At 31.0% G+C, this 10,666-nt stretch overlaps 1 protein-coding gene across 1 annotated transcript; it reads left to right on the top strand.

The window, feature by feature from the left end:
• Positions 1-3,862: 3,862 nt before the first annotated feature.
• LOC143242246 (uncharacterized) lies at positions 3,863-10,280 on the top strand. Its single transcript, XM_076485617.1, has 6 exons — positions 3,863-4,202; positions 6,214-6,276; positions 6,461-6,622; positions 8,107-8,215; positions 8,340-8,499; positions 10,071-10,280. Exons 1-6 carry the CDS (start codon positions 3,902-3,904, stop codon positions 10,278-10,280), a joined length of 1,005 nt encoding a protein of 334 aa, XP_076341732.1. The 5' UTR covers positions 3,863-3,901.
• Positions 10,281-10,666: the final 386 nt, after the last annotated feature.

Here is a 10,666-nt window from a genome sequence, read left to right as displayed (position 1 = left end):
TTCACGAATATAAAATAGTCAATAAATTTTCGTGTAGATGTTTTCTAATAATGAGTTTTATGTCATGTTCCTGAGCAAGAAAACTATATAGGTTGTAGTTTTATGCTGCAATAGGCTCAGAATATCTACAATCACATAGGCTCAGAATATCTACAATCACATAGTCATGTAGCATAGGTGGTCTGGGTCCCTTTTGGTGGCATAACAGGGGAGGTAGTTACATGCCATTTTATTATGAGATGGGGCTCATACCATCCCACCAGTAATCAGAGTCATATGTGATCTGTGAATTTCATACAAGGAAGCCCGTATCCACCTCGATCACACAAAATATATCCACCTAAAAACAAGACAGTTGCTCGGTACATTCGTTCATATAACATATAATACATAGAAAAACCAATATGTCTTGGTAATCGTACTTTCCTGAAGTGGCTTTTGTCATGTTACTTAGCAATAAAAGTATTGCTTAATATCGTACTGTAAATATAAAACGAAATATTTTTTTATAGAACTTCATTTTTCATTGAAAACATTGGTGGCATAACAGCAAATACCTTAGTTCAAAAATAATTTAAGTTTAAAATTACCCAGAGGTAGTTACTCAAGGTTGTGGGTGTCAACCTACAAAGCCAAATAAATACTTTATTCATAGCCAGCTTTATACTGGATGTTGCGGTTTGTAAGATCCTTTACCTCTTGGCAACAGATGTTAAAACAACTAATATATCAACCAAATAACATGATGAAAGTAATTCTGGTATTTTATTAATGTACAGAAACTTTGATATTTTTTGTTTTAATTAATTTTTATGTTGTTATCTCCAACTATCACAAGAAATACATATGCATATATAAAATATTGAACACAACAAGCACACTGATTTAACTTTTAAATAAATTAATATTTCATTTAGATACTCCAGGCAATACAATATTTTCATCTCAACAACATAGTTCATAGAGATATTAAAAGTTACAACATTTTACTTGGGAAAGATTGGACCATAAAATTAGATAAGTCTTAAACATATAATGACTTAGTGAACACAAGCATTTCTAAGTATTTTAGCTTGTCTGTAATAATTTGATGTTAACATAGATTACTTGACAACATATATATATATTATTAATATGCTGACTAGCAGTTATTTACAAGTTATTTATGTTTTCTTTTTCTCTCACATGGTCACTTTATTTTTGTTTCTTTCCATCATATAGCTGTTTCGGAAAAAGTGCTCAGCTCTCCCCAAAACAAAATAAGCGAACATCATTGGTTGAAACTCGTCACTGGATAGCTCCAGAATTAGTAAGAAGGATAGAGTATGGACCTGAGGTTGAAATTTGGTCCCTTGGTATAACAGCCATTGAAATGGTTAATGGTCAACCTTCTTATCATTAGGAAAATAGTGACATGGTAAATATTGGTAACTAGTAATTACAGCCAATATCCAAGTTCTTAAAAGCTACATATTTATACTTTAAAACACAATCGTACGCTTTGTCGAGAATGTCTTTCACCAACTACAGGGAATAGCTATAATAAAGACAAAAACAAGACTTCACATTATTCAAACATGAAGATGTATTCAAGATAATGATGAACAGTTGAACGATCAAGCAACAATGAAGATTTGAGAAAACTGTATACAGTAACAAACAATTAATTATTGAATGTACATGTTATATTATTATATTTCAACTTCTTAAACTATAGTATTTTCTGTAATAGTATCACTACCATTTTGTTAACCCTCCTATAAATAAACACTAACACAATAGATAACTCACCCGTGTTATTTAACTAGTATAAAGGTATACCTCTAGTAATATTTAGACATTATTAGGAAAGATTATCCAAATATTTGTACACACTGTTAAGTTAGGTTATTGATTTAGTCATCAAGTCGCACTCTTTTTCAGGTATTTGATTTGATATCAAAAGTGGAAAACCAAACATTGAGAATAAAGATAACTTGTCTCCAGTGTTTCGAGACTTCCTGTACAGGTGTCTAGAAGTGGACATAAATAAACGATACACTGCTTCTGAACTCTTAGAGGTGTGGTATAAATTGCTGTTATTTTACTAAGCTATTTTTGTTTGATTGACACTAGAGAAATGGTATATTATAACACCCATCAAGCATTTGGAAACATCAGTTGAGTAACGTTTGTCATAATTAGAACGACGAAGAAAATCGTTAGAATGAATGGAAACAGTTTGTCCAATGTGAGCTTTTACCCCATTTTGAAGAGTATGGTTTGTTTAACGTGTAAAAATTGCAAGTAACCCCTGTACTTTGCACTATAAAACCCCTACTATGCGGGTTCGCGTCCGCATTGCGCTAAACATGCTCGCCCTCCCAGCCGTGGGGGCGTTATAATGTGACGGTTAATCCCACTATTCGTTGGTAAAAGAGTAGCCCAAGAGTTGGCGGTGTGTGGTGATGGCTAGCTGCCTTCTCTCTAGTCTTACACTACTAAATTATGGACGGCTCGGTGCAGTGGGCTAAAAACCTACTCACTTAAATACCTTTTGAGAATCTTGTTCCTTGATGGAATCGAGTGGTGAATGAATGATGAATGATATACGATATATAGTTGTCACTTACACAGACGGACTCTTGTATTATTCTAGATATAACAGACATATCAGATGCGTAAGGTAGTGTTTTGATATATAAAATAATAGAAACATAATTAGAGTTATACCAATAAAACGGCCTGGTTTAATCATGTGGTTATGTCCTTTGATTTTATTCGATCAACAATTCCTTTATAGTACAAATGGTAGGAAAGGCAAAATCAAATGAGATGAAATCAAAATAAATAAATAAACACCGTATCGCTGTATCTGTTAACTAATGTGAAACTTTTCCAGTAATCTGTATTGAGTAACTTCTCCTCAAACATTTAGATTTTTTCATGAGGATGGTGTTGACGAATAACCGTTTTCCCTTCAGTTTGTCACCAGAAAACTAGGAACAGCTAGAGCAAATAGGTCTTGCCTAGATTTGTGCGTTGGCCAAGTGGTTAGGGCACTCAACTTGTAATCTGACGATCGCGGGTTCGAATTTCCGCCACACCAAAATGCTCGCCCTTTCAGCCGTGTGAGCGTCATAATGTGACGGGCAATCCCACTATTCGTTGGTAAAAAAGTAGCCCAAGAGTTGCCGGTGGGTGGTGACGACAAGCTGCCTTCCCTCTAGTCTTACACTGCTAAATTAGAGACAACTAGCACAAATAGCCTTCGAGTAGCTTTGTGCGAAATTCAAAACCAAAAACAAACTATTGAAATCTTATTAGTTTTGAAGATCAGAATATTTGATACAGTTAATTGTAGTTATTAATCCCTATATAACACCATGGAATGCAGTATTTGTCACATAAGTTATATATTCGAATATTCATTAACTGATTTTTTAAAATTTAAATCTGATTACAATGTTTATACATTTATAACTACTCAATTATAATTTATATGTGTCATGAGAGATCTGTTAGCAGTCTTATTGTGGTTGATATCATAAATACCGACAAGACTTGTATTCTCAAAAGAAATTGCAAAGCAAAACTTCGAATAAATTTTATTTGCTTTAACTAAATTTCAAATTGAAATCTTAGGCAGGTGTTGTTATTGTTTATTAAATCTAAATTACTTGAGTTATTACTGCATAACATAAACATGATTATAATTTCTCAGTTCAACCAATAACAGAAAACAATACACTTTGCAATCACCAATCATTATTGTTAGTAAAACGTTTTTCCACCTAACAATGCCACTTCAGTTCATGACGTCATTCAAACAAGAATTCTTTGTGCGCATAGTAACACTGATATTTCACTTAGAAACAATACAGAAAGTGACTTACAAAGCGTACAGTGCAGAGAGATTTCAATGGCTAATTACACTCAATTATTTTATATTTTCGGTAGTTTCCTGCTTGTTTCAGGTTTTAAATTCGTCTACGAAACTGAACTTGGTTCTACTCTTACATTAATATGTTCAAACCAAGCTTATAAAAGAGGGAGAGAAGAACCAGTTATTTGGTACTCAAATCGCAATGAACTAGTTATTAATAATGAGAGAACGCAAATAAAATACGGTGGCAAATTAGTGCTAACCGACGTGGAATTTGAAGACACGGGAATTTACACATGCAAAAATCGTGAAGGTGATTACAAACATGATGTCAGAGGTAAATTCAAAGTTTTTTTGTAGACCATATTTTTATTTATTAAACGATAGTAATTTAACAGAAATAACATCTAAATTGATATCGTCCATCTTGCTTTTAAATTTCTTTCACCATAACCTTTTCGTTTGACATTTCACTCACCATGTGTATTGATTATAAAAATAATTGCCTGTGTATACGTAAGATTACACTATGTAACAAAATTTTACTTTTTCTTGTTCTTGGGGACAAAATGTTATTTCCTAATTGCTTATGCCTAAAGTAAATGGTAAAGGCCTATTCTCTTCAAACTTTACTTTTGTGACTTGGGAGCGTGTACAACGAAAACATGATGGGGGGAATATATTTGGAAGCTGATACTTGAAAGGGATTTATATATTTCAGTCGCAAATCTCGAAAAAGTACTTCTAAACATCTTTGTATAACTTTAATATAAATACATGTAAATCTTGATTCATATGTTGTTTTATTCAGACATTATGTAAATGTGCCCGTTTCTACACGTGTATTGACTACAAAATTACTTATATTACCCATGTATACATAAGATTATGATGACAACAGTATCACTTTTAACTTAATTATTTCACAATAAAAATTTCATATTATGTGTTACTTATTTGTAAACAACCAAGTGCAATGTTCATACGAAGAAAAAGAAAATTAATTCTGTCATTAATTATCGTTTGTAAAACATTTGAAATTAGTTTAATTGTCATTAAAAATTCGATAACCAATATTTTATCAATCATACTATATGTTTGTGATATTTATTTGTAAGTCACGGTAGAACAGAATTTATCAGAACAAGTTTATGACATTGCTTAACATTTCTTAAATGGTGTAATGTAACCGAAAATTGGTAGCTTTTGGGAAAGGTATGTAACAGACCTTTCCAATGTAAATTTTTATATGCCCATATCATGAAAATATATTCAAATGAGAATTTAAATTTTTAGAAACAAATATATTTATTGTACGTAAGAGCATCGAAGAAATAATTTTAGTTAGCCAGAACAATTTATGAACAATTCATAGAAAGACGTGCAATAAGTCGTACGAACACAAATGTCAGGATAAAAAACGCTAAAGTGTCCCAGGCGACAGTACGTAAAAAATATCTCAGTCTTCTAACCGCTGAGTAATTAGATAGATATGCATGTTATTGTACACACACACACTTACCAGTCTCGTCACTGATGTAGTAATTATAGATTTCTATATGATCAGAGACTAGATGCATTATGGTAAACCTGTAGAGAGAAGTGATGAGGCTCCAAAGTTATTTTGATTTAATGAACTCAACTTGTGAAAGTTGAAGCAAAGTCTTCTGAACTGTAAAGATACAAATTATATCTACGAAGTTTTTGAGAACGTATTTTGAATAAACAACACTTTAAATTTTCAGTGAAAGGTGTTAGATCGCAATATTATTTATCTTGATAAATTCACAAAAAAATTAAGTATTTACTTTTATATTAACTTCAAATGAAAAATTTTCTCGGAATGCATTTCATCCAATTTCTGCATTATAAGGATATTATTTGATATTTTGTTTTTGCAAGACACAATCATATACTGATACATTTTACCAACGTAATATTCCCAAAAGAACCTGTATTTACATGACTGATATTAACATAAACAATGACAACAGTTTAACGTTTAACTGTGACAAATAAGAATTTTGCAAGGGAAACACCAACAAAAATCAAATGTACCAATAAAAAAAAGATCGTGTGTAATTTCATAAATTTCCAAGTTTCTGTGATTAGTTTCATTAGTTAACTCCATTATGAAGTACATAAAGAAACAAAAGTCTACTGTTAAGAAACTGTTTTGACACGTTTTATTTTTCTCACGAAAAGTAACATTTATGTTGTTATTTTACAACATTATTTATTTTTAATATTATAACTAGTGCGTCGTGCTCATTGTGAAAAACCTTAAAATTCAAACGGTGACACAAAACGTGCTAATAAAAATATTAACTCTCTGTTGTTTTCCCCAGTGTATGTTCCAGCCGAGAATCTCAACTGTACTCGAGGATACCGAAGAGATGCTGACAGGTGTTGTAAGTATATATGATACTCAATTACTTTAAACTGTTCACATTAAACACAAATAGATGAAAGACTTTTAAAAATATGGAATTTTAGCTAAACAAATATGTTTTTTGACACAAAAGACGTTGTTAGAACAATAAAAATTAACACTGGGTAAATAAATGTTTAGCTATGTACTTTTAACGCTTGTAGATCCATGTCCTCCTGGTCACTATGACAATGGATTCCAAACTCACTGCCTGCCGTGTCCAGGAGGGACTTACATGACATCTTTTGCTGCTGACGCCTGTATACCTTGTCCTGATGACGAAATTACTGATGAAGAAGGAGCTGATAATAAAGATCTTTGTAGAAGTAATGGAACAAAAGGGTTTTAAAGTTTTCTTTTATTGTTTCCTTAACATTTTAAAAATGTTTATTTTTGTTCAAACAGATTGTTATAATACGATACTTCTTCATAACTTTCATGGTTTTTAATGCATTAAAAAGCTTTGCTTTTACTTGGAAATCCTACCACTTGTTTTTAAAGATGGGCTCAAACGTTTACGACAAATAGTATTAAATAGCTGTCTTACCTCCAGTATATCATTTCAAAATTAGGAACGGCTAACGCTGAAAGTCCTCGTTCAGGTATCCGCGAAATTGAAAAACAAACAAATATAACGGTGTCTCAATATCACATCTGTGTGCGTCACATTATTACAAAAAAGACGTAAAGATATTTAACTAAAACAGTGTATGTCCCAAAACATAACTTATATCTTAGAAAGAATTGTTACCAAGTAAACGAAAAACTTCATCAGTAGTGACGTACGACGTTCAATGTTTGTGGTCAAAATGGTATCGTTCTTTATCTGGGAAATTTAGAGTAAAGAGAAATTTGTAAAAATTACTGTTTTTAATATTGTTATAAAAACGCAGAAACTACCATTCAGTGGATACGATTCGATAGCAAAATATAATTATGCACCATAATAAGTGAAGTAGTTAATTATAAAACTAATCACAGTAAGTGAATACCGATTAAACAAACTGACTTTATTAAGTAGTCAATGGAAAGACAGTGTGTTTAATTTGTGTTATACATCTTTACAGTTTTAATGAATCTAAGTTGATTTAACTCACTGTGTTATACTGAGTTGTATAATATGTCAATTATCGTAAAGAAAATGTCGAGATTTTTCTTATATCGTCTGATCACGTGTGTTTGGAATGGAAAGTCAGTAGGTTTCTTGTTGTATTGTCTATTAATGTAAATATGTTGGAAAACCAAGCTTATTTTATGTTATATAACTATATAGTTGGAGTTATTGCATAACTCTATTACTTGTCTACTAGTAAGGAGCTCAAATAATATAACAAGCGTCATTTTTCTTTGCTAATTATCTGTTTAAAGTGTAAAGAAAAAATATATATACAGTTGGCAAATTGTAAAGGTTGTTATGAATGTTTAATATGAAAATATATTATGTTATATAACTATATAGTTGTTGTTATTACATAACTGTACTATTTGTCTACTAGTAAGGAACTCAAATAATATAACAGGCGTTATTTTTCTTTGCTAATTATCTGTTTAAAATGTAAAGAAAAAATATATATACAGTTGGCAAATTGTAAAGGTTGTTATGAATGTTTAATATGAAAATATATTATAAATGTAAAAAATATCATATTTATTCAATTGAAATTTTAATATGTTAATGAAGATTATTGTTGAACTTAAAGAATTATACACATTACTATTATTGTTAACTTACATTTAAAGTTTAATTTTTCGGTTTTACATAATCGGTAGAGTACGTAAAGTGATTTTAAATACGACTTTCTGTCTTAAGATCGAATTGAAGTGGTTCAGAAGGCTACGCTCCACTTGACTTCAAAATCTACAGTTCCAAGATGTGCTTGGTGGACAGCACTCATTTTGATGTGTCTTACTGCTTTGTGGTAAGTTACGACTGCAAGTTTTAACTGTGATGCATTATCCATAGCTTATTTAATTACAATATGTATTTTAATGGACTTGAAACACGTGATTCTTATTTATTTATTTTCTGTAATGATCATGCAGCGTACTTTGTTTTTTCTACACCTGGAAATCTATACCTCGGGAAGAACGGAATGTTTTGAAAAACCGTGTCGAACACAAACAGCCAGGTGATGAAAAGATAACCACTGATGAATTGGATATTTTGGAGGCTATGCCACTGATCCCTGAATGTGAGAAGAAGGTCTCTGCAAATAACGTTAAGAAGACAAAACTAATATACTAAGAAAGCAAAAGTGACCAAACGAACAACCCTGGAGACGATATATGAAAATGACCTAGAAGAAAGGAATACATTGGTTCGAAATTCAATTAAGTTCTTATTCATCTTACGTTATAATTAATATTTGATGCAAGTAAATTCACATTTTTACAGTTAAAAAAAGATGCGTTCAGAGAATCTTTAATGTTCAGAGTCGTTTGAATGCGTGCAATTTTTTTTCTCCAAAATAGACTTATACATGTTTGATACCATTGAGGTCTAATAAGTCTATATGCTAGTTAAACTGATGAATCACCTCTTCTTCAATCTTAGTACATGTTGGAAGACAATTACCATCCATTAAACTGAAGCCAGAGCCAATCATAACAATATATGATTGTGTAAGAAGTTTGCATTACCTTTACTGATGTCCATAGCATTAATAACATCTGGAAAACATAAAGATCAGAATGCCCTTTCGTAATTTTTCATTCACATACATACTACCACTACTGATAATAAAAGCGAATTATTTTGTACATTAGTGGCACCATAATATATCACTTCCGCTCATATTGCTCACTTTATTTCGTTTTTTAACTGTATGTACAATGAAATGACGTCATGTTGGAGCTTTGAACATCTGATTCAGATATTATCAGGTTACACATAATCGGTATATAACGGCAATTTGCTTTAAAGGTGGATTGGGACCTTCTTAGCCAAGTACCAGTGTATTTGTGCCATTTTGTTGCAAGTGGTTCAACTATATCTTGTTGATGACGCTTTCAGACATTTTACAACAGTTTTTTTTCTTCTTTTGACTGTCAGCCAACTTTCATTGGTCTGAAAGACATTTAGTGAAATATCCAGTTCTCTTCTTTCGGACTTGACCAAAATTATTGATTGTTTTAAAACGCATTAAGGTGCGTGATTTATTCCAAAGTTGCAAAAAAATAAGACAGTTTGAAAACTATTTCTCTCTGTAACATAAGGTAAATAACCAGTCATTTGTAGTTCAGATCACATAACTTTTCATGCTTAAATTATATAAATTATATCTGTCTAGTTTTATAACAATAAATTGAGTAGAACACTTGACATTTAATTATAACCGTACTTTTATCTTGTCTCGTTATATAACAATAAATTGAGTAGAACACTTAACATTTAATTATAACCGTACTTTCATTTTGTCTAGTTATATAACAATAAATTGAGTAGAACACTTGACATTTAATTGTTACCGTACTTTCATCGTGTCTAGGTAATAATATAAACAATCTAGTTATCCTTTGTGAACGTGTAAAATATAAATGGAAAACAGTATTTAAGCTATTGTCTGCTGTATATCATTCTTTATTCACTGCGTGAAACAATGTTTGAAATAGTTTTTCTAGTTTCCAGAAAACATTTATGAGATAACTGAAACCAATTTCATAATTTATAATTTTTATAGAAACATTTATTTGGTTTTATGCATGTTATAGTAAAATTATTGCTCAAATTTTGAGTGTTGCACCACTAAACATAACTATATTCTACATCTTCAGAGAGAAACACCAGCGTCAAAACAAGGAAAAGCTATTAAAGAATATATCCAGCGACCTCTGTTTCCTAGAAATGTGAACAATTACGATGAACTTATTATCGTTAAACCAAATAGTAAACAAGGACATCGAAAAAAAAAGGTTGTTATTCTTATTGAAAATTCTGACAGCCAAGATACATTTATCATTGGAAAAGTTCGGAAACAAACCTGATTTTTCTTCAAAACTGAGAAATAGAATTAATAAACGAATTTATAAAACAGCCATTGTTAATATGTTCACTCTAGAGTTAAGAGAAATCAAGATGGATTTTACCTCCACACTATACAGTTACACGAATGGGATTGATACTTACAAAATTGCACAAACTTTTTAAATTCAGTATCATTGATATTATTGGGTTATCAGAAACTTACATGGTAATTTAACTATTTACGTTTATGTTCAAGTAAATTAAATATAAACTCTAAAAACTTAGTCTTAACATTTTATCGGAACATTCATAACTATTATTGAAATTTAAGAGACTGTGGCTTTAGTTCAACAATTCACAAGCGTTTTTTCATGTTTTTTATTATTTCCTTTTTTGCAGCATTTAC

The sequence above is a fragment of the Tachypleus tridentatus genome, unplaced genomic scaffold, assembly GCF_004210375.1.
Source record: "Tachypleus tridentatus isolate NWPU-2018 unplaced genomic scaffold, ASM421037v1 Hic_cluster_2, whole genome shotgun sequence".
NCBI lineage: Eukaryota > Metazoa > Arthropoda > Merostomata > Xiphosura > Limulidae > Tachypleus > Tachypleus tridentatus.
The sequence above is the reverse complement of the archived record's forward strand: the minus strand, read 5'-3'. Positions and strand labels throughout refer to the sequence as shown.